Source organism: Anomaloglossus baeobatrachus, chromosome 2 (assembly GCF_048569485.1).
Source record: "Anomaloglossus baeobatrachus isolate aAnoBae1 chromosome 2, aAnoBae1.hap1, whole genome shotgun sequence".
Lineage (NCBI taxonomy): Eukaryota > Metazoa > Chordata > Amphibia > Anura > Aromobatidae > Anomaloglossus > Anomaloglossus baeobatrachus.
In genome coordinates, this window is record NC_134354.1 from 481,371,628 (window position 1) to 481,396,327 (window position 24,700).

The 24,700-nt window shown below is 44.9% G+C and overlaps 1 protein-coding gene across 1 annotated transcript in view; it reads right to left on the reverse strand.

Annotated features, from left to right (window-relative positions):
- The window catches only part of RASA3 (RAS p21 protein activator 3), a 390,943-nt gene extending 367,224 nt beyond the window's left edge, over positions 1 to 23,719 (reverse strand). Inside the window, exon 1 of the mRNA XM_075336422.1 lies at positions 23,537 to 23,719. Coding sequence (XP_075192537.1) covers positions 23,537 to 23,591 — 55 coding nt within the window. The 5' untranslated portion in view covers positions 23,592 to 23,719. The remainder of the gene's footprint in view (positions 1 to 23,536) is intronic.
- Positions 23,720 to 24,700: the final 981 nt, after the last annotated feature.

Consider the following 24,700-nt stretch of genomic DNA (forward strand, 5'->3'; position numbering starts at 1 on the left):
ATATATTTAGCACTAGAGGCTTTCTTGCTCGGTCTCTACTCAAACAGGGATTTTCTCGCCATTTCCTGTCTTCGTTCTTTCTTTCTCAGAAAAATAACATGACTCAAGGAAGGACCCCATGGGAAGCTTCCGGAAAAATGTTTAAAGAGGAAGTTTACTGTTGTCTTTAGGACCCCTGTAAAATGATGTGTCTCGTATAGTCTGTCTAAGGGGTTGGGGTTACTGGTAGGTGGAGTAAGGTCCGGCTTGTGGTGATAAAGTCTCCACTGCCATTATTTACTGCTGCTCATCCCATTTCTGAGCCTTTAATGTAACCAGTGAGCTTATATTGAGACAGCACACAATTATTTACGCAGTGTGTAACTAAACATATACAGACTCGTAGTAAGAGCACATACAGTTAGGTCCAGAAATATTTGGACAGTGACACACGTTTTGTTATTTTAGCTGTTTACAAAAACATGTTCAGAAATACAATTATATATATAATATGGGCTGAAAGTGCACACTCCCAGCTGCAATATGAGAGTTTTCACATCCAAATCGGAGAACGGGTTTAGGAATCATAGCTCTGTAATGCATAGCCTCCTCTTTTTAAAGGGACCAAAAGTAATTGGACAAGGGACTCTAAGGGCTGCAATTAACTCTGAAGGCGTCTCCCTCGTTAACCTGTAATCAATGAAGTAGTTAAAAGGTCTGGGGTTGATTACAGGTGTGTGGTTTTGCATTTGGAAGCTGTTGCTGTGACCAGACAACATGCGGTCTAAGGAACTCTCAATTGAGGTGAAGCAGAACATCCTGAGGCTGAAAAAAAAGAAAAAATCCATCAGAGAGATAGCAGACATGCTTGGAGTAGCAAAATCAACAGTCGGGTACATTCTGAGAAAAAAGGAATTGACTGGTGAGCTTGGGAACTCAAAAAGGCCTGGGCGTCCACGGATGACAACAGTGGTGGATGATCGCCGCATACTTTCTTTGGTGAAGAAGAACCCGTTCACAACATCAACTGAAGTCCAGAACACTCTCAGTGAAGTAGGTGTATCTGTCTCTAAGTCAACAGTAAAGAGAAGACTCCATGAAAGTAAATACAAAGGGTTCACATCTAGATGCAAACCATTCATCAATTCCAAAAATAGGCAGGCCAGAGTTAAATTTGCTGAAAAACACCTCATGAAGCCAGCTCAGTTCTGGAAAAGTATTCTATGGACAGATGAGACAAAGATCAACCTGTACCAGATTGATGGGAAGAAAAAAGTTTGGAGAAGAAAGGGAACGGCACATGATCCAAGGCACACCACATCCTCTGTAAAACATGGTGGAGGCAACGTGATGGCATGGGCATGCATGGCTTTCAATTGCACTGGGTCACTTGTGTTTATTGATGACATAACAGCAGACAAGAGTAGCCGGATGAATTCTGAAGTGTACCGGGATATACTTTCAGCCCAGATTCAGCCAAATGCCGCAAAGTTGATCGGACAGCGCTTCATAGTACAGATGGACAATGACCCCAAGCATACAGCCAAAGCTACCCAGGAGTTCAGGAGTGCAAAAAAGTGGAACATTCTGCAATGGCCAAGTCAATCACCAGATCTTAACCCAATTGAGCATGCATTTCACTTGCTCAAATCCAGACTTAAGACGGAAAGACCCACAAACAAGCAAGACCTGAAGGCTGCGGCTGTAAAGGCCTGGCAAAGCATTAAGAAGGAGGAAACCCAGCGTTTGGTTATGTCCATGGGTTCCAGACTTAAGGCAGTGATTGCCTCCAAAGGATTCGCAACAAAATATTGAGAATAAAAATATTTTGTTTGGGTTTGGTTTATTTGTCCAATTACTTTTGACCTCCTAAAATGTGGAGTGTTTGTAAAGAAATGTGTACAATTCCTACAATTTCTATCAGATATTTTTGTTCAAACCTTCAAATTAAACGTTACAATCTGCACTTGAATTCTGTTGTAGAGGTTTCATTTCAAATCCAATGTGGTGGCATGCAGAGCCCAACTCGCGAAAATTGTGTCACTGTCCAAATATTTCTGGACCTAACTGTAGAAAACAATATATCACCAAACATGGCTCAGCTCTTGTATTAGAGGGACCATATGAATATAGATGTGCAAAAAAGGAATGGACCCGACTCTCTTTCCTCCTTACAGGCCCAATTCCAGACTAAAATTAGTTATATAATTATAGTACAAATGTATAGCTCATACATCAGAGCAGTACCGTACTTGTGCTCTACAGGAATAAAAAAAGTGCAGAAAATCTAGATTTATGTTGTGTGAATTTTCACAGTGGATTTCTCCTCTTTCTATGATCAGTGCCGAATCCACAGAAAATTAAGCAGCAAAAACTATGTAATATATGTAGATTTTGCGGCAAATCCTCAATAGATTTTTTTTCCATTGTTGAACCTGTCAGGTCCAATATGCACCCAGAACCACGAGCAGTTCTAGGTACATATTGCTAATCCCTGCCTAACCGTCCCTGTATACACTAGCATAGATAAAGGGATCTTTAGAAAAAGTATTTCTAAAGATCTTTTATCATATGCTAATGAGTGCAGGGATCAGTCCTAAGGGTGTTATATCCCCCAACTAGTCCGCCCTCTTAGCATGTTAGTACACCCACAGGGGCATGCTATTCAATTCAGCACCACCAACGGTGACGTGTGAACCTGTGTTCGCTGTGACCGCACTTCTGAATGTCGGGCACTTCCGGTCATGTGCAGTAGACCGCTCTGAAGCCCAGACGCGTACACCCGGCTTCATACTGCACATGATCGGAAGTGCCCAGCTTTCAGAAGAGCGAACACAGGTATGCGCTGCACCGCTGACGCTGCATTGAATAAAATGTTAGCATGCCCCTGAGGGCATACTAACATGCTAAGAAGGCGGCTAGTCAAGAGATAGAACGGCCTTGGGACTAGTCCCTGCTCTCATTAGCATAAGATAAGAGATGTTTAGAAATACTTTTTCTAAATATCTCTTTATCTATGCTAGTGTATACAGGGACAGTTAGGCAGGGATAAGCAATATTGCTCCCAGATCTGCTCGTGGTCCTGGGTGCATATTACACCTGACAGGTTCACTTTAATCACATACCCCAAAAAGTAGCTATCTGGTCTTGTGTAAATGTACAAAATAAACGTAAACCTCAATAATATTCCTGTGTATCCATTACACCCAACCACCCTGGATTGGGCAAATGACATTAGGACAGAGGGTGCCCGGAGTGAAAGAGATATCAGGGCTAGCAGCTCACAGGTCTATATGGTTCCGGTCATACAGAGGCGTAAACCCTGCATGTGCTGCTGTAGAGGCTCTGATAGACTCCATCTGTCTCTGTGGCATGTTACAGCTGATTCCGAATATATTTTTCGGCCATATTTCATATGAAATTGGGGGCATGGTAGCACAATGGCTCAATGGTTAGCACTATAGTCTTGTAGCGCTGGGGTCCTGGGTTCAAGTCCCAATAAGGACGTCATCTGCAAGGAGTTTGTATGTTCTCCCTGTGTTTGCGTGGGTTTTCTATGGTTTTCTCCCACAAAGCAAAGACATACTGATAGGGAATCTAAATTGTGAGCCCCAATGGGGACAGTGGTGATCAAGTCTGTAAAGCACCGTGGAATTAATAAGTGAGTAAAATAAATAAATCCATAGCTTCAGTGGATCCCTATGTATAGTGGAACTTTGGATTACAAACATAATTGGTTCCGGGTGTGTGCTCCTAAACCAAGTTACTCTTATATAGAAAGTTACCTCCAGAGCGGGTCAGAGCGCGGTGAAAGGACAGAACCGGAAGTGGACACGGTGGGAATTTGCTCTTATTGCAAAGCATTGCTCTTAAACCAAGTTACAATTTTTTAAAAAGCTTTCCTTGTCTTGCAAAACACTCTCAAACCAAGTTACTCTTAAACCAAGGTTACACTGTACTGTACAAAACAGTTGTAATACGGCCATGTGCAGGTAATGTAAGGCTGATTTTAACGCCCAGTGACCCTCTTTATATAAATTTTGTAATATTTAATGTACGGTAGGTTCCGCCAAGAGTTCTTTGCACTAAGATCTGTAAAGAGTTCCTGGGCCATGAAATGAAAACATGAGTATCAAATGATGCGTTAATGTATGAAAAATTCCCAGGAAAGCAGTCATTGAGAATCTCGGGAAATCCAGAACAGTAAAGACAATTATTTAATTGCTTGCACTTGACTGTGTTGTGAAAATAATAAGCCATGTGCGTCACAACAATATTTTCCTAGGTTATTCCAGGAGGCCTTATCAGAAGCTAGGCTATTACTCAGCAGCATGCTACTCATTACAATGATACATGAAGATAAGGAGACGTGTGCACTTCAGCCGAACAATATATTAATGGGATGTGTCAAAGAGGATAAAAAAACAAAACCCTACACGGCCAATCTGGACAACAGAGGCAAAAACGTGTACGCAGGCTAACGTCTCTATATAACAGAATACATAATGCTGCAGCGAGCCACACAGCACTACAATGAAGAGACTTGTCTCCAGAGGAAGGAGGCTCATGAAGCTCAAGAGCTGGGTGGGGTCCAATGTAAGGCACATTCCTTCTGGTGTCCAGCCAGGAGCAGAACAGAGGGAAGTGTTGGGTTAAACATCAAAAATAACCAGGAGGACTAGCAAAAGGAGTTGGAATTAGTGTGGGACTGGTGAGCGGACAGAGGCACCCTACTAGATTGTGCGCCATGCACCCCAGAGCAGAGGATCCTGCAGACTGGTTACATCCAATAGGATGCCTAAAGCAGATGAGAGAGCCACACACTTGTTTACAGGCAAGTCCAGCACATTCTGGACTAAGGCTCCTTTCACATTGCGTTTTTCTCTACGTCCACAGGTCCCGTCGGAGCATCCGTCCGAAACCGCGTCTCCCCCACTCTGCAAAGCGTGTTCCGGACGCATGCGCCCAACAGGGCCATTCACAGCTATGGAGTGCACTGCGTTGGCGTGTGCTCTGTTTTGTGCTGTTTTTTTGTTGCACATATACGTTTCTGCAGATGGACACCCGAACGTAGGTGGACTACGTTTGGGTGTCCGTCTGCAGAAACGTAGATGTGCATAAAATGGCACAAAACAGAGCACACGCTAACGCAGTGCGCTCCATAGCAGTTAACGGCCCTGTCGGGCGCATGCGTCCGGAACACACTTTGCAGAGTGGGGGAGAGGCGGGTCGGACGGATGCTCCGACGGGACCTGTGAGCGGAAGGTAAAACGCAATGTGAAAGGGGCCTTAAGAGTGTGTTTAAAGGGCCTCTCAGCACAGAATTACGGTCCAAACCAAGTACAGGTGCATCATGGCGGGCAAAACGTCTAAGTACCCCTTCCCATCTACTTTGTTTCTTCTCTCTCTACCACCCCCCTTCACTGATTAACAGCTCTGGTTTCACAGAGCCAGAAAACGGAGATAAATGGAAAACAAGTAGGTGTCAACAGGTACTTAAAGAGATTGGCCACTACTTTAACACAGATGGACTATCCTTAGGATAGGTCATCAATGTCTGATTGGTGGGGGTGAATGGGTGTCAGACCCCTGCCAATCAGTTGTTCCCAGTGCAGCAGACGGCTGGAAAAGCTCAGTTCTGGAGCTGCCCAGTCTTCTGATAGCGGCCACAGCCAGGTACCGCACATCCGCCTCCTATTCAAATCAATGAGAAGTGGATATGCAGTAACAAGCTGCGGCTGCTATTAGTTGACTAGGCAACTCCGCAACTGATAATTTCGGGCAGCCTGTTGAAAGCTGATCGGCAGAGGTGTTGGACCCCGGACGATCAGACATTGATGACTTATCCTAAGGATAAGCCATCAATATTAAAGTAGTGGCCAACCTCTTTAAATGTTTGGCCTGACAGACTCTGTTTAATTAGACTCTTATAGAGATAGTGTTCTACTCCTGTTTCAAATCAATTATTGAACTGTTGTTCATTGAGACCACTTTGGGATTCAACTGAATTGTTAAACCTGTGCAAGATTTAAAACTGTGCGGTTGTGTAACAGAGACTGCCAATAAAATCTTGCCCGGAGGAGCCAGGACCTGGAAGAAGACGTTGTAAGTTAACCTGTTCATAGATTGAGTCCAAGTCACCTCCACTCCAGTGCCTGTCCCTTCTGTTTCCTCTTATGAAGTAGAACAACTACAAGGTAGCTCTGTTTCACTGCTGGAGCTTGTGATAGCACCCAGTCTGGAAGTTTGGGAGTTAATTCCTGGTAGTTAGTATTTTTTCCCTTCTCAGTCTCAGTCTCCTACTGCCAATTATAAGTGCTTCTTAATCTGGTTCATGCCCGTGTACTCAGTTCCTGAGATTCTAGTGAATATTCCAGTTTTAGACTTTGGTTCGTTTACCGACTATTCTTCTGCCTAACAAATTTGTCTCTATTCGTACCGCGTTCTTCTAACCTGGATGCCTCTCCATTCCTGTCTGCTCTCCCCATCAGGCAGTAGTTACTCCTAGTACTCAATCCAGGGTTCCTGCTTAAGTCCACATCCCTGTTCAGGGTATACAGGATGAAGGCCAGGGCTCCAGTGGGATATGATAGAGTAGTAGCTAGCACAAAGCCTGTCTGTGGAAGCCCTATTTAGAGTTGCCAGGTGACTTTGGACAGAGTCACTTACAGTACAACTGGCCCAAAAATTAGGGATCAACTCCAACACAGTGGTTGACCAAAATGCAGGGCCTGACCCAGTTGGATTAGAATCCTGAACTGCAGATTCAATATCATGAAACCACATAAGGTCAAACAACTATAGCACCACTGACTACTTAAGTAATGATAAATTTACCAAAGTAGTTTACTGGTGACTAAAATGTTGTTGTTTTTTTTCACCTTGTCAGCTGTATTTCAGACTCCACCCCAATCGTCTGAGAGACAAAATGTAAGACTCATCATTTTACTGCTGCAATATGACCCCCAGGCTTTTGCTTTTTCCCTATTCCCTGATACTGAAGAACTCTCCATAGCTCCACACTAGAGTCTTTCTTTGTAGGCCCTTGGCCTCCTACAGTTAGGTCCAGAAATATTTGGACAGTGACACAAGTTTTGTTATTTTAGCTGTTTACAAAAACATGTTCAGAAATACAATTATATATATAATATGGGCTGAAAGTGCACACTCCCAGCTGCAATATGAGAGTTTTCACATCCAAATCGGAGAAAGGGTTTAGGAATCATAGCTCTGTAATGCATAGCCTCCTCTTTTTCAAGGGACCAAAAGTAATTGGACAAGGGACTCTAAGGGCTGCAATTAACTCTGAAGGAGTCTCCCTCGTTAACCTGTAATCAATGAAGTAGTTAAAAGGTCTGGGGTTGATTACAGGTGTGTGGTTTTGCATTTGGAAGCTGTTGCTGTGACCAGACAACATGCGGTCTAAGGAACTCTCAATTGAGGTGAAGCAGAACATCCTGAAGCTGAAAAAAAAGAAAAAATCCATCAGAGAGATAGCAGACATGCTTGGAGTAGCAAAATCAACAGTCGGGTACATTCTGAGAAAAAAGGAATTGACTGGTGAGCTTGGGAACTCAAAAAGGCCTGGGCGTCCACGGATGACAACAGTGGTGGATGATCGCCGCATACTTTCTTTGGTGAAGAAGAACCCGTTCACAACATCAACTGAAGTCCAGAACACTCTCAGTGAAGTAGGTGTATCTGTCTCTAAGTCAACAGTAAAGAGAAGACTCCATGAAAGTAAATACAAAGGGTTCACATCTAGATGCAAACCATTCATCAATTCCAAAAATAGGCAGGCCAGAGTTAAATTTGCTGAAAAACACCTCATGAAGCCAGCTCAGTTCTGGAAAAGTATTCTATGGACAGATGAGACCAAGATCAACCTGTACCAGAATGATGGGAAGAAAAAAGTTTGGAGAAGAAAGGGAACGGCACATGATCCAAGGCACACCACATCCTCTGTAAAACATGGTGGAGGCAACGTGATGGCATGGGCATGCATGGCTTTCAATGGCAATGGGTCACTTGTGTTTATTGATGACATAACAGCAGACAAGAGTAGCCGGATGAATTCTGAAGTGTACCGGGATATACTTTCAGCCCAGATTCAGCCAAATGCCGCAAAGTTGATCGGACGGCGCTTCATAGTACAGATGGACAATGACCCCAAGCATACAGCCAAAGCTACCCAGGAGTTCATGAGTGCAAAAAAGTGGAACATTCTGCAATGGCCAAGTCAATCACCAGATCTTAACCCAATTGAGCATGCATTTCACTTGCTCAAATCCAGACTTAAGACGGAAAGACCCACAAACAAGCAAGACCTGAAGGCTGCGGCTGTAAAGGCCTGGCAATGCATTAAGAAGGAGGAAACCCAGCGTTTGGTGATGTCCATGGGTTCCAGACTTAAGGCAGTGATTGCCTCCAAAGGATTCGCAACAAAATATTGAAAATAAAACATTTTTTTTTGTGCAAGTGTACTAGGGTAATAGTGGAAAGGTCAACGCTCCCTTGGGACCTAATGCAGTTTTCTAGTGCACAACCTGTCCATAGAAGCCCTAGTCAGAGTTGCCAGATGACTATAGACAGATGTGCCTTACAGTATGTTGTTGGTTTTACTCTATTTGATGAATCTGCAAGCTATTATACTTCTGGTTAGTAAAAGTGTTTAAGCTAAAACATCCAATATCCTGGGAAAACAAAATGAATGGGTATATAAATTCACCCTACCCAACCCTTCTTTCCCCTGACATATGATGATCAAACGTCTCTTTGGCTGGTCACACCGAAATCATTAAGTTTGGCTAACTTCAACATTTATGTGACCTTTAGGCCTCATTCACCAGAGAAGCCTTTAGGGGTCCATACTGTACCTCTGCACATTGGATTTAAGTAAAAATCACGGCATGTTAAGCTGAACACTGTTTTCTTAACCTATTTTCCCGCCATAGCCAAGTGCTGTATCAGTGTCTTGCTATGCCACGTAGATGGAGCGTCGCATATCAGACACATCCTTGTGTGATACGTGCTAGTTGGTACATTACTTATCCTCTTGTATAAACACAGCTCATCATTTTAGCACACAACTTCATCACGAGACAGGTGGAGAATGTGGTTCTGACAAATACCAATAGAAGCAATCACCCAAAGGAAAACAAGTTAAAGTTTAACCATAGACTGAATGTCATGCCAAGCTCAACAGCAGAAATCAGGCCAGACTGGTCCCCAGTGGGTTTGGGTCAGGTGAAATAGCAGCACTTCTTTGCAAACCTTGCAATTTATGAATATACTCCACCCATGCTTGTGCACAGGAGAAAACAAAACAGTAAACCACTAGTGGGTGGAACGTACTACAAAGCATACACAACACGTCTGTTATGTGGTAAACACTGGATAAAAGAAAAACAGTCTTCCTTCAAAACGTAGGAAAAATACAGGGGCCATATTAGGCCATGAGAAGAGTTTGGGGATGTGCACACAGCGTCTTTTATACGCCGTCATATCCTCTGAGTAATTGTAGAAGACAACGCTTCAGGAGAACGCCAGCGTCTCTTGGTGTACTTTTGGTTGTGTTTTGCAGCAGTGCTTTTTTGATAACAGAATAAATGGAAGTGGCCACAATATAGGATAGGCTGTTTCTTTTAGCCACTTCATGGCTTTTAAAACTGTAAAGGGGTTGTCCCCTACTTCTAATGCCACACTTCCCCCAGGTACAATAAAAAACCTATACTCATCTCCCGTGCTGGGGCAGTTCCAACAGCGCCGTGGCTTCCGTTCCTGGAGCTCACGTGACATCACACAAGCCCTGCGTCCAATCAGATCTGGCTTCTGTCTTTGGCCTTCAAAACTGCAGCTGAGGCTCACTTCCTGTTGATAGCTCCCCTGTCCGAAAGCGGAAGACAGAAGATGGTGCTGATTGGACGAGAGGCTCGCGTGACGTCACAACGTCACGTGAGCCGCGGCACTGGAGGAGGGGATAGGCTTTTTTATTTTACCTGGGGAAACATGGAATCAGAAAGGTTTGTCGTAGTAGTGGACAACTCCTTTAAGTGTTTAGAAGATGATAAAAGACTGAACATATGAACAGTAAGTCGCTTTGAAATTGCAGTGCATACGTTCATTATACATAGCATTTTATATGAGCGGACCCACCTGAGAGAGACATTTTGTGTTAAGATTCGCTGACATTTTCATATAAACATGACCTTTGCAATACAATAAAAAAAAAAATTGTATTGCACTCACTGCAGTGTTATTCAATGATGCAGTGCTCATCTGTGATTTTTTTTCCTTAGGCTGGGTCCACACAATTACATAGCATGCGATGCAAGTGCATCAGATGTGATATGGTAATGATCCTCGGCTCCTGCTCTGCTGCGAGTGTGAACCAAGTGTCATGCAACTGTGATCCTGCGATCGGATGACAGCTGTAGAGGGGAGGGAGGAATTAATCTCATCTCCTCCATTGCCAACTGATGTGATTATCGCACTGCACTCCAGTGTCATCCAAGTGCAGTGCGATGTTGCACTCGCACCCACAAACTTGTATGGGTGCGAGTCAATACAAATCAGATTCCACCTGCAGCATGCTGTGACTGTTTTCTCGGTCCGATTAGGGTTGAGAAAATAAATGCAGATGGTAGCGGCCCCATAGAGTAACATGGGTCCGCACCATGTGTCCTTACCCTTAGCTGTAATCAGCCTGAGGGAGGGGAAAAAAAAACAAAACAAAACAAAAAAAAAAAAAATTGCAGCATGCTGCATATGATCACATATATTGGATGAAACTCTCCAATGCAAGTCTATGGGTGTGAGAGAAAAAAAAATTGACATCACATGGATTATCCCTATGCCGTCCGATTTTTACAGATCCATAATAGTAAACTCGCATGACATGGAATACCAAATTAATTTAACTTGGCCAACTTTTTTGTATTAAAATCAGATCGATTTTTATATGCAGATGTGAACAAACCCTTAAGGGTGCTTTACACGCTGCGACATCACTAACGATATATATCGTCGGGGTCACGTCGTTAGTGCCGCACATCCGGCGGCGTTAGCGTCATCGCAGCATGTGACAGCTAGGAGCGACCATCAACGATTGCAAAAACGTCAAAAATCGTTGACACGTCTCTCCTTTTCATAATATCGTTGGTGATGCATGCCGGTGGTTGTTCGTCATTCCTGCGGCATCACACATCGCTATGTCTGACACATGGGTAAGACATGGGCATGGCCTCAGCCAACAGAAAAATGTTGCTTCTTGTAAAAGCTATGTTGGCTGAGGCTCCGCCCCTTCTGGTCACATGGGAATGACATCAGCACAGGTCCTTTTAGTCACAAAGTAAAACGATTGTATAATAGAATTAGCATAAATAACAGGGGGAGGGGATAACTATGAAGACCCGCCCCCTGCTATCAGCTGCTGCAGCTGCTGTCACTCAACAGTTTACAAACTTTACTTGCTTGTGTTTCAAAACCTATACATTTGAGCTGACAACTAAAGGTATGTATAGAATCAGTATGATAGTGCCAGTATAGCACTGGCTTTAGGTTATATAGGAAAATCCTGGTGATTGGTGCACTTTAATAACACATGACGCCTAAAAAAATGGAGAGAAAATCAGGGTACTTCTACGTTGATTGGGAAGTTTGGACAAGATGAGAAAAACAGTTGTCTTCTTCCAGAAACGGCTCCACAACTAGACACAACTCATGGGACAGGCTCAACATGTTTCCTGGAAGAAAGCAGCTGGGATCCTCCAACCATCTGTAACCCATGTTTAAATTGGCGACTTTTAATTAGTTATTTTCTTTCTATTCTGGGGGGACTTTGGTCCTTTCCATTGTGAACCTATACAGTCTCGTGGCCGGTCCTCTACAGAGACTCTTTGTAGGAAGCAACTGTTCCAGCCTGTAGGAATCCATCGCTAAAGACACCAGAGCAGCGACAAAAGGCTGCCCTCAACTCTGGCCTGAAGAGTCACTACTAATGATTCCCAATACTACAGATACCTTCTCTTTTAGGGCATGTCTACATTGGATGGAATTTCCAAAGGAATAAGCGGATTTTACAGACTGTCACTTTTGTTTTGCTGTTTATTCAATACAAGTTTCACTATAGGTTAATTTCCAAAATGGCGATGCAGCTTTCTTGACGTGTGAACATAGCCTTTATAAAGGTCACCAGAGAGACGCTTAGGCAATAACTACACTGGATCATTACAAAGATCTCAATATATAATATATGTACCATTGGTATAAGCATTTCTAAGGCTGCTTTCACACATCCGGTTTTTGCTGTGTGGCACAATCCGGCTCTTTGCAGAAAAAACGCAACCGTTTTTTTTTTGCCGCCGGTTGCGTTTTTTCCTCATAGACTTTCACTAGTGCTGGATTGTGCAGCATGGCCTTGCGTTCGGTCCGGTTTTAGCCGGATGCGGCATATTTAGCTCATGCGGCGGCCGGATGGAACGTTGCCTGGCACGTTTTTTTGTCCGGCAAAAAAAAAACCGCATCGCGCCGCATCCGTCCGATGCGGCGCTTTTTCCAATGCATGCCTAAGGACGCCGGATGTGGCGCGATGCGGCAAAAACCGCATCCGGCCGCCGCATGCGTTTTTTTTGCACTGCGAATGCTCAGTAGCGTGCCGCAACCGGCAAAAACCGGACGGGCCGCATGTAAAAACTTATGCAAAGGATGCGTTTTTTTCGCCGCATCCGTTGCATAAGTTTTAGAGCCGGATTTAGCCGCACTGCAAAAACCGGAGGTGTGAAAGCAGCCTTACAAAACTCAAAGGCTTCATTCAGGCATCCGGGATTTTTCTTGCACACAAAAACATCAGTTTTTACCATCATGGATTTTTCACATATGAAATAAAAAACTGCAATCCATCTCTTATCTATTATAATGTTAAAGGGAACCTGTCAGGCCCCTCTGCCCTCCAACCCAGCAGTACTGATACCTGTATGTCCAGATTCCCTCCCTAACCAGCCCAGTATACTGCTGTTCACTAATATGAATGTATAAAACATAATTCTCACAGACCCATGGACTTGTATGGGTAATTTTGATCCATGACTCCGATCAAAAACAGATTTTTTTGGGTGGACACGGTCTATAAAAAAAAAAAAAAAAAAAAAGAGCCATGGATACGCAAACAGCACTTTAATGAGTACATGTTCTATCAATGAAGATCACAGATAAAACAAGTACATTAATTACGAACATCTGAAAAACAGCTAAAAGAAGAAGATTGCCATTTTCAGAGATTACACATGTTATTAAAGCGATTTGTCAGTAACTGGATTGGGCTAAAAGGCACTGCTAGAATGAAATGTCATACACTATCTGGATTGTAATCAGCAGCTTACTGACAGTCTCCATGTTGAATCAGACTTAACATTGCCCATAAAGAGACTGAAACTAAGCGAAAACAGCAAAAAATTAACAGAGATCACAAAGGAGAGAAAAGATTTTTCATTTAACGACTAAAAGCCAATATCAATCATGTTATGACACAATAAAGTATCTTAAAGGGAAACTGTCAAGAGCTTTTTGCTTTTTAATTTGAGGACAGCATGAGGTAGGGCTGAGACACAGATTTCAGGGATGTGTCATTTATTAGGCTGTGAGCTGTTTAAATACAATGAGCGTTTTAATCAGCAGGAGATTATCGCTGTCTGGACTAGATGCCCATGTAAGGCCTGGTCCGATCACGCCCCCAGCATTGTTTAGCAGCTCACTGTCAATAGACAATGTACACAAAGTTGTAGTGTGGGCTGTGTTAGCTTACTGAGCTCTGCTACATTTAAAAACCCTACATCGCTTGAATCAGGGTACATTATGCTGCTCTCAGATAGCAAAATCCTGCTGATAGAGTCCCTTTAAGCCAGTGCCATCTGAATGCTTAGAAAATAAACTCCATACAATAGTCTAAATATTCAAACTTCCTTGGTAAAAGAAAAAAATGCTTGGAAAGAATGGCAATAGTATGGTTCATGAATCTACAAGGGGACGTACATGGGATTCTACAACCCATAGCCTAATGTGATGACGCTCTAGCACTCGGCATTGTAGGCAGCCTATCACTGGATTAAAGTGGACTTTTCTCCTAGAACGACATTGATTGCTAAAGCTATTTTATCCTTTTAACAAGTTTTATTTCTACTATGTCTATAATACAGCAAGTTACAAGATCTGCGGCATTTATAGCTGGATACGCAATTCGGATTCTATACAAAGGGAATGTGTCAGCAGGTTTGTTCTCCCACACACAACATACAGCACTGATAGAGACCCGGATTAAGCGCTGTATTACTTATCAAACTGCAAGCAATAGTTCTGAAAAAACTAGTTTTTCTTTTCAGTAGTAGTAAACTGAGGAATCTGTCCTATTATGTGCGTCCTTTCGGACCATGAGGGCAACATTGGGGGTAACCATGAACAAACGTTTTTGGCTGTCACATCATTTACTTTGCTCATATGGGAGTGACCCTCCCAGTAATACATGCTGGATGGGAGGTCTGAGTGTCTAGAGTGCTGCTCGCTGCACTCTCTCTCATAGGATCAACTAGTTTAACAACCTCATAGACATGTAAAATAGTAGGGGTCATATCGCATGGATAGTATTCATTATGCTATATAAATCGTACTGAGTAAAGCATCCATTGAACACATCCATACACTTTCTACATACAGGTACGCCTGCCACTGGGGTACCCAGACAGACGAGGCCCCTGTGCAAGAACAGTATATGGGCCCTTTACAGCCCACCATAATGCACAATTTCATAAGCTTTGGAAATGGAATGGGCTCCTTCAAAGGTTGCACCAATGGTATGTCCACCCCCAACCAAACTTAGATCATCATATAGATGTGAGAATAAAAGCCATTTTGCAGCATTCCATAGAAACCATATTGTCTTATAACTGAATGATGTCATAGGGTTCAGACATCACTGATGGGCGGGGACGTTTCACATTTTTACACACACCCCTGTGGCTCTTATTGGTCCAGGCTAATTTCTTTGTTTGAGGTACTATATAAGCTGGTCACATGATATAATAAAGCAGAAACTTTCAGCACACCATAGATGGTGTAAGCTGTATTGATTTCTCCAAGTGCTTGTAAAACAAATCTTATTAACTGCGTCGATTCCCTGGGGTATTATTGCTGCTGAGCTCCTGTAGTGAGAAAATTATTAAAATAATGAGATTAAACCACACGTTTTTATCCTTTTAATTTCTACTGCTTTTGGTTTGTGGAGATATATCTATATAATCTCCACCTTCCAAAAGTAGCACAAATTAAAAGGATAAAAATGTGTGGTTGAATCTCATTATTTTAATCATTTCCTCGCTACAGGAGCGCAGCAGCAATAATGCCCCTTGGGAACGTACCCTTATAGATTTCTTGTTATCATTAGGGTTGTATTATATCTGTATTACCTAAACCCCATGCTGCAGTATGATGAGTTATTGTACTGAATGAGACCCCTATACTGGTCCTGCACAGGATCCCTTTTCGGTCTGTGTCCCCCAGTGGTGGGGTGCCTGAATGTGGACAGTATATGTATTCAATGGAAGCATTGCTAGATACATGGCACAATGAATACTTTCAATTCTATATGACCTCTACTTACTTACAATGGGGTCTATTGGGTTCAGTCATAGTTTCCCTGATGTTGGTGGGGGGTGGGCATGAGCTCTGCATACAGCCAAATTCTTCCAGCCATATCTGAAAGGCCAGTGCACACAACCGAATCGGCTCAGATTAATGACCTGCCCCTCATATTGGCGGCCCCTGCTTATTTGGAGATTTAGAGGACATATTCATACACTACATCATTAAACTGGGGAAGATAATGCAGTAACATGCCTAATACGTCGCACTGTATTTCAGTTCTGCATTTACGGGTTGGTAGCCTTACTGGGATCACTTTGCTGTGTCTTTAGACTTATGTAACACCACTTTATATTGGTTAGATAAAGCAATTTCCTTTCTAGCTTTCACTTCCTTTTCACAATACAATCCAAGATAATGTTCACATGCTGTACATATTACTGAGGGCTTGTAGATGCATGTGCCTGGCGGATTATCAGTGTGACCACGCGGTATGATAGACACTTCACTACGCAGGGCACTGTCATGTTACTAGAAGGGCTTGTTCACATTGGAGTGGAGGCCAACTGATTGTCAGATCTATGACAATCAGCTATTAACACTAGCAGTCCCAGAGAGGGGTCATTTAACATTTCTACCTTTGGAACCCAGGGACGGGTCGAATGACCTGAAGGATTTTAGCTAACATCCTATAATCACCGTCTTTTGTTCTGTAATTAAGGCCATTAGTGTCGCACCACAGGAGGTTGTTGTTTTCCATTGAGTTTAGCCATTTAGTTTCTAGTTAGTTCTTTTCAGTTTGGACTAAAGGTACCATCACACTAAGCGACGCTCCAGCGATCCCACCAGCAACCTGACCTGGCAGGGATCGCTGGAGCATTGCTACACGGGTTGCTGGTGAGCTGTCACACAGGCAGATCTCACCAGCACCCAGTGCCAGCCCCCAGCCAGCAGCGCCGCGTGGAAGCGATGCTGCGCTTGGTAACTAAGGTAAATATCAGGTAACCAACCCGATATTTACCTTGGTTACCAGCGCACACCGCTTAGCGCTGGCTCCCTGCACTCCTAGCCAGAGTACACATCGGGTTAATTACCTGATGTGTAGTCTGGCTATGTGTGCAGGGAGCAGGGACTGACAGCTGAGAGCGGCGGACGCTGGTAACGAAGGTAAATATCAGGTAACCAAGGAAAGGGCTTCTTGGTTACCCGATGTTTACATTGGTTACCAGCGTCCGCAGCAGCCGGCTCCCTGCTCACTGCACATTTAGTTGTTGCTCTGTCGCTGTCACACACAGCGATCTGTGCTTCACAGCGGGAGAGCAACAACTAAAAAATGGCCCAGGACATTCAGCAACAGCCAGCGACCTCACAGCAGGGGCCAGGTTGTTGCTGGATGTCACACACAGCAACATCACTAGCAACATCGCTGCTACGTCACAAAAGTCGTACCTCAGCAGCGATGTTGCTAGCGATGTTGCTTAGTGAGACGTGGCCTTAAGGGTCATTTGACCCTCTTTCTGGACTTCAGGGGGGAGCTCGAAATTTCTGGGACTTCTAGTGTTAACATATTGCCTAGTGTATCCACTCACAGACAAGCATTGAATGGATGGGCTAGGTCAGAGATGCTTTTACAGATTCGGCAGCTGAACATGCATATTAATGGAAGTAATAGAGACAATACTTGGCAACAAAACAGCATCTCCCCGCAGCTACTATTTGTGCAGCCATTTAGAGCAGATCTGTTTCCAGAGCTCACAATACAAGCAATAGCTATATTAGAAGTGACGAGGATGCTGTATATACCTTGAAAATCCATGTCAGAATGGCTGTACAAACCAATTGCCTTCTATCTCTACCCACATAGTCTGACAGCTCCTCAGTGTCCCTCCTCCCTGCTGAGACCTCACACTGCTCAGAACAAACTGCAGCTGTCAGGCTGGATGGGTGGAGACTCATACATTGGTCTCATATGTGATCAGCGCCCTCACTCCTTTTGGTATCTGTTTGGGTTACTCAGTAATGTCTGATATTGTCGTACATGTTCCCTCTAAATTGTAAAGTGCTATGGACTACGTATCATCATCATCATCATCATTATTATTATTGGACTAATGGGCTCCTTCAGTCTTAAGCTGGACTTCTAAAAAGCACATCAGGATTAAACAGCTCTACCATTGATTTTCAAAGAAAGTACACCCCTTCCATCAGCTCAGAGATCTAGTATACAATGTATACAGTTTGCATTGTGAAATCTGCTTTGAAAAAGAAAAAAAAAAGTTGAGGATATCTCTGACACCCAATCAGATGCCAGCTTTCTTTTTTGAGTTCCTTGTTTATATGAAAGATGCAACCAGATTGGTTGCTATAGGACAGCATTTCGCTTATCCCATGTATTAGTTTTACATTTAGTTTCTTATTTGTGCAGTTAACATTTTTGAAACCGTAAGACTCAAAACACAATGCGGGCAAAGCCTGACGCGTGTATGATCGAAAAAATATCAACACTCTGTGGTTAGCCGAGCAGGACTCCACCTTTAAGTAAAAAAAAAAAAATAATAATTCTCAGCGGATTTGACACTTGATAGAAAACCGCAACCAAACTGCTGGTTTCCTTCTTCATGGGAAAACCTCTAACCGAAAAAAAAAAATGTATATGTTGAAAAGATATTTACTAATATCAAAGCACAACATTATAAAACGTACACTCTATATAAAAATAGATATTAGAATAATTAGCCCACAATTTCATTCATTGAATTAAAATATAAATCCAATTAGAAGATTTGATAATAATTACGATGGTCTGTAAGTGCCAAAAAAATCACTGTTAACACTTTATAAAGAAAATTAAAGATAATGGAATGATCTCATGTGTGCACAAAGGTATACAGAGACGTCTCACTATTCAGAACATTGGGGTAACGACTAGTGATGAGTGAGCTCGGTACTCGTAGTGACTAGTGATGAGTGAGCACTACCATGCTCAGGTGCTCGGTACTCGTAGTGACTAGTGATGAGTGAGCACTACCATGCTCAGGTGCTCGGTACTCATAGTGACTAGTGATGAGTGAGCACTACCATGCTCAGGTGCTCGGTACTCGTAGTGACTAGTGATGAGTGAGCACTACCATGCTCAGGTGCTCGGTACTCGTAGTGACTAGTGATGAGTGAGCACTACCATGCTCAGGTGCTCGGTACTCATAGTGACTAGTGATGAGTGAGCACTACCATGCTCAGGTGCTCGGTACTCGTAGTGACTAGTGATGAGTGAGCACTACCATGCTCAGGTGCTCGGTACTCATAGTGACTAGTGATGAGTGAGCAATACCATGCTCAGGTGCTCGGTACTCGTAGTGACTAGTGATGAGTGAGCACTACCATGCTCAGGTGCTCGGTACTCGTAGTGACTAGTGATGAGTGAGCACTACCATGCTCAGGTGCTCGGTACTCGTAGTGACTAGTGATGAGTGAGCAATACCATGCTCAGGTGCTCGGTACTCGTAGTGACTAGTGATGAGTGAGCACTACCATGCTCAGGTGCTCGGTACTCATAGTGACTAGTGATGAGTGAGCACTACCATGCACGGGTGCTCGGTACTCATAATGACTAGTGATGAACGACCACTACCATGCTCAGGTGCTCGGTACTCATAGTGACTAGTGATGAGTGAGCACTACCATGCTCAGGTGCTCGGTACTCGTAGTGACTAGTTATGAGTGAGCACTACCATGCACGGGTGCTCGGTACTCATAATGACTAGTGATGAACGACCACTACCATGCTCAGGTGCTCGGTACTCATAGTGACTAGTGATGAGTGAGCAATACCATGCTCGGGTGCTCGATACTCATAGTGACTAGTGATGAGTGACCACTACCATGCTCAGGTGCTCGGTACTCGTAGTGACTAGTGATGAGTGAGCTTGGTACTCGTAATGATTAGTGATGAGTGAGCACTACCATGCTCGGGTGCTCGATACTCATAGTGACTAGTGATGAGTGAAGACTACCATGCTCAAGTGCTCGGTACTCGTAATGACTAGTGATGAGCGAGCACTGCCATGCACAGGTGCTCTGTACCAGTAACGACTGGTGATGAGTGAACACTACCATGCTCAGGTGCTTGGTACTCGTAACCAGCAGTGATGAACGACCACTACCATGTCCGGTACTCATAACGATTAGTGATTAGCGAACACTACCATGCTCGAGTGCTCGTAACAACTCATGATGAGCGAGCAGTACCACGCTTAGGCACGCAGTACGCGTAAAGAGCAGTTGGACACTTGGATGGGCTCAACTTGAGTACTCTGTTATGGAAGTCAATGGGAACTCAAGCATTTTTCTGGGAAATCTTATGGAAAAATGCTTGAGGTCCTACTGACTTCCATTATACTCAGTATAGGAGTTGAGCCCATCCAAGCGTCTGGCCGCTCGTTACAAGCACCCGAACATGGTAGTGCTCACTCATCACTAGTCATTACAAGTGCCAAGCACCCGAGCATCGTAGTGGTCTTTCATCACTAGGCGTTACAAGTGCTGAGCATGGTACTGCTCGCTCATCACTAGGCATTACAAGTGCCGAGCGTGGTGCTGCTCGCTCATCACTAGGCGTTACAAGTACTGAGCATGGTAGTGCTCACTCATCACTAGGCGTTACAAGTACTGAGCATGGTAGTGCTCACTCATCACTAGGCGTTACAAGTGCCGAGCGTGGTAGTGCTCACTCATCACTAGGCGTTACAAGTACCGAGCGTGGAACTGCTCGCTCATCACTAGGCGTTACAAGTACTGAGCATGGTAGTGCTCACTCATCACTAGGCGTTACAAGTACTGAGCATGGTAGTGCTCACTCATCACTAGGCGTTACAAGTACTGAGCATGGTAGTGCTCACTCATCACTAGGCGTTACAAGTGCCGAGCGTGGTAGTGCTCACTCATCACTAGGCGTTACAAGTACCGAGCGTGGTAGTGCTCACTCATCACTAGGCGTTACAAGTACCGAGCGTGGAACTGCTCGCTCATCACTAGGCGTTACAAGTACTGAGCATGGTAGTGCTCACTCATCACTAGGCGTTACAAGTACTGAGCATGGTAGTGCTCACTCATCACTAGGCGTTACAAGTACCGAGCGTGGAACTGCTCGCTCATCACTAGGCGTTACAAGTACTGAGCATGGTAGTGCTCACTCATCACTAGGCGTTACAAGTACTGAGCATGGTAGTGCTCACTCATCACTAGGCGTTACAAGTACCGAGCGTGGAACTGCTCGCTCATCACTAGGCATTACAAGTACCGAGCATGGTAGTGCTCGCTCATCACTAGGCGTTACAAGTGCCGAGCGTGGTGCTGCTCGCTCATCACTAGGCGTTACAAGTACCGAGCGTGGAACTGCTTGCTCATCACTAGGCATTACAAGTACCGAGCATGGTAGTGCTCGCTCATCACTAGGCGTTACAAGTACCGAGCGTGGAACTGCTCGCTCATCACTAGGCGTTACAAGTACCGAGCGTGGAACTGCTCGCTCATCACTAGGCATTACAAGTACCGAGCATGGTAGTGCTCGCTCATCACTAGGCGTTACAAGTGCCGAGCGTGGTGCTGCTCGCTCATCACTAGGCGTTACAAGTACTGAGCACCTGAGCATGGTAGTGCTCGCTCATCACTAGGCGTTACAAGTGCCGAGCGTGGTGCTGCTCGCTCATCACTAGGCGTTACAAGTACCGAGCGTGGAACTGCTCGCTCATCACTAGGCGTTACAAGTACCGAGCGTGGAACTGCTCGCTCATCACTAGGCGTTACAAGTACCGAGCGTGGAACTGCTCGCTCATCACTAGGCGTTACAAGTACCGAGCACCTGAGCATGGTAGTGCTCGCTCATCACTAGTGACAACTTCACACAAATATAACATTTCCATATTGGATATAGTATGGGGTTCAAGAAAACTATACACACAGTAAACAAAAGGTAGAAGTTTCCTGTCAACCCACGAGGCTGGGCACAGACACTGCCTCTCCATCCCCACTGCACCGAAAGTGGTGTGGCTACTATCGAGAAAGACTCCGGCCCTTTTCCCAGCATAATCATCATACACATACACTGGGCTAACATTCATCTCTGACCAGCATGTAGCTCGGATTTTTTGGACATTTTACAGACCCAGAACATTAAACACACTCATTTTCATAAGGGCTGACTCGCTGCGCACAAACCTTCCCTTGGATTTTGTAAAGGGCTCCAATTAATTCAATACAAGATTGTGATATGCAAGCAAGATCTGTGACAGACTGCAGTTCACATCGCAGCCACCAGGTGGCTACATGGAAACATATAGCATCAACATTTCCCGACAGAGTACCACAAAGTCATGACTGGTTTTCATGGCTAGTCATCTCGTCACACACATCTTAGAGAAGTTAAGTAAGGATTTGTCTCCATACGAGGGGCTCCCAGGCAGGGCTGTGGAGTCGGAGTCGTGGAGTCGGAGTCGGAGCTCATTTTGGTGGAGTCGGAGTCGGTATAAAATGCACCGACTCCGACTCCTAAAATATATAATAAATTGGGGACAGGAGTGCAATGCAGAATGTGCTGAATATTTTACTAAATAACAACATTTAGTATAATGCTTATATTTAAGTGAAAAATTTATTGTAGTATAATGTGAACATCAGACATTTAATTGTTTTTATGACACAATAATCAAGATATTTGGATAGAACATAAAATATTTATTGGAATACAACTTTAGAACACAAACTAATAAATTGTAAATATGTAATATATATAATATATATATATATATATATATACAGTGTATATACACACACAAGATTTATATGTAATCTACTGTATATTACATAGTGTATTACATATTTACAATTTATTACAGTTTTTTGTGTTCTAAAGTTGTATCCAATAAATATATTTTATGTTCTATCCAAATATCTTGATTATTGTATCATAAAAATTATTAAATGTCTGATGTTCACATACACATATTCATGTACTACAATAAATTTTTCACCTAACTATAAGCAATATATGTAGGAGTCGGAGTCGGAGTCGGAGCCGGAGTCGGTGCAAGAGAATTTGAGGAGTCGGAGTCGGAGTCGAAGGTTTGGCTTACCGACTCCACAGCCCTGCTCCCAGGGACTGGACACATGTATGCCCACCCTAACTGCATGGTAATTTGTACCAAGAGCCCAGTTTCCCCATCCTTCCAAAAAAGTCCAGTGACATTTATAGTATTGTCATCTGTTGTGAGTGACAGAGGAACCTTGGGAGCCCCCTGAGATACCAGTGCCAAGAACACCTCTGCCTCCGCTCAGAAATACCCACATACACACAAATGTATATACACAAACACAAATATATATATATCCCAGATCCAGAAGTGATGATTCCTCCAAGTCTCGGATCCCCGTGTACCCACCTCCCCAGAGTGGGCACTTGGCAGTCAGGAGCAGTGCCCAGTCTGGGGCTGCCAGGGGCTGCCATGACTTGGTATTCCAGTCACTGGGGGCTGCCTTGCTTTACAAACATTTTCCACTGGGGCAGAAGAATGAGAGCTTTGTTACTGTCCGGGGAGAGGCTTTGCCAGCAGCGATCACACACACATGGGCATGACACCCAGCGGCTCCCTCAGAGCCTAGGTCAGTCACAGGGTGGTAAGAAGTGACGTCACAGCACCCTATGAGGTCACAGGCGGCGAGCATCCCGTCTGACAGCACACATGCTCTGCACAAAGGCACCCGCTAATCACCTGTGCACAGCCGCATAGTGATGGCCGGCTGCACAGAATGCTGTGGAGCAGGGCAAGAAGAGGGCAAAGTGTCGGGCAGGCGCTGCCAGGTGTGCCCACTCATCCTGGGAACTTCGTGCTCGCCCCCGGCTCCCAGCACTGGCCCCGGCACAGCAGCCGCTCACCTATCTTGATCCTGACGCTCTGAAAGACACGGATCCCTTCGTCCTCCACCGCCATAGTGCTCGGTGCTGTGGACAGCGCTATCCTGTGCGGGCTCTGCCCCGGTCACTGCACTCCTGCTCCGGCCACTGCAGCTCTGAAGCCCGGTCTCCTCCTCACACAGCGCAGAGCAAAGCGCGAAGCGGCCGGAGGACTCATCCTCCAACCCGGGACGCCGAGCCTGGAGGGGGCGGGCCGCACACGCCCTCCTCAGCGCTGATTGGCTGTAGATGACACGGAAAGAATCAGGGGGCGTGCGCATGAGTAGTGTCCATACTCGCCATTGGTAAAGACGCGGTGAGCGGGGCGTGGCTGTATGTTTCACAATGGGCAATGTTATAGCAATAGGAAGCACTAGTGCTGCACGGCCGGCGCTGCTCATCTACGGCTCTGCTCTGCTCATCTACGGCTCTGCTCTGCTCATCTACGGCTCTGCTCTGCTCATCTACGGCTCTGCGCTGCTCATCTACGGCTCTGCTCTGCTCATCTACGGCTCTGCTCTGCTCATCTACGGCTCTGCTCTGCTCATCTACGGCTCTGCGCTGCTCATCTACGGCTCTGCTCTGCTCATCTACGGCTCTGCGCTGCTCATCTACGGCTCTGCTCTGCTCATCTACGGCTCTGCTCTGCTCATCTACGGCTCTGCTCATCTACGGCTCTGCTCTGCTCATCTACGGCTCTGCGCTGCTCATCTACGGCTCTGCTCTGCTCTGCTCATCTGCGGCTCTGCTCATCTACAGCTCTGCTCTGCTCATCTACGGCTCTGCTCATCTACGGCTCTGCGCTGCTCATCTACGGCTCTGTTCTGCTCATCTACGGCTCTGCGCTGCTCATCTACGGCTCTGCTCATCTACGGCTCTGCTCTGCTCATCTACGGCTCTGCGCTGCTCATCTACGGCTCTGCTCTGCTCATCTACGGCTCTGCGCTGCTCATCTACGGCTCTGCTCTGCTCATCTACGGCTCTGCTCATCTACGGCTCTGCTCTGCTCATCTACGGCTCTGCGCTGCTCATCTACGGCTCTGCTCATCTACGGCTCTGCGCTGCTCATCTACGGCTCTGCGCTGCTCATCTACGGCTCTGCTCTGCTCATCTACGGCTCTGCTCATCTACGGCTCTGCGCTGCTC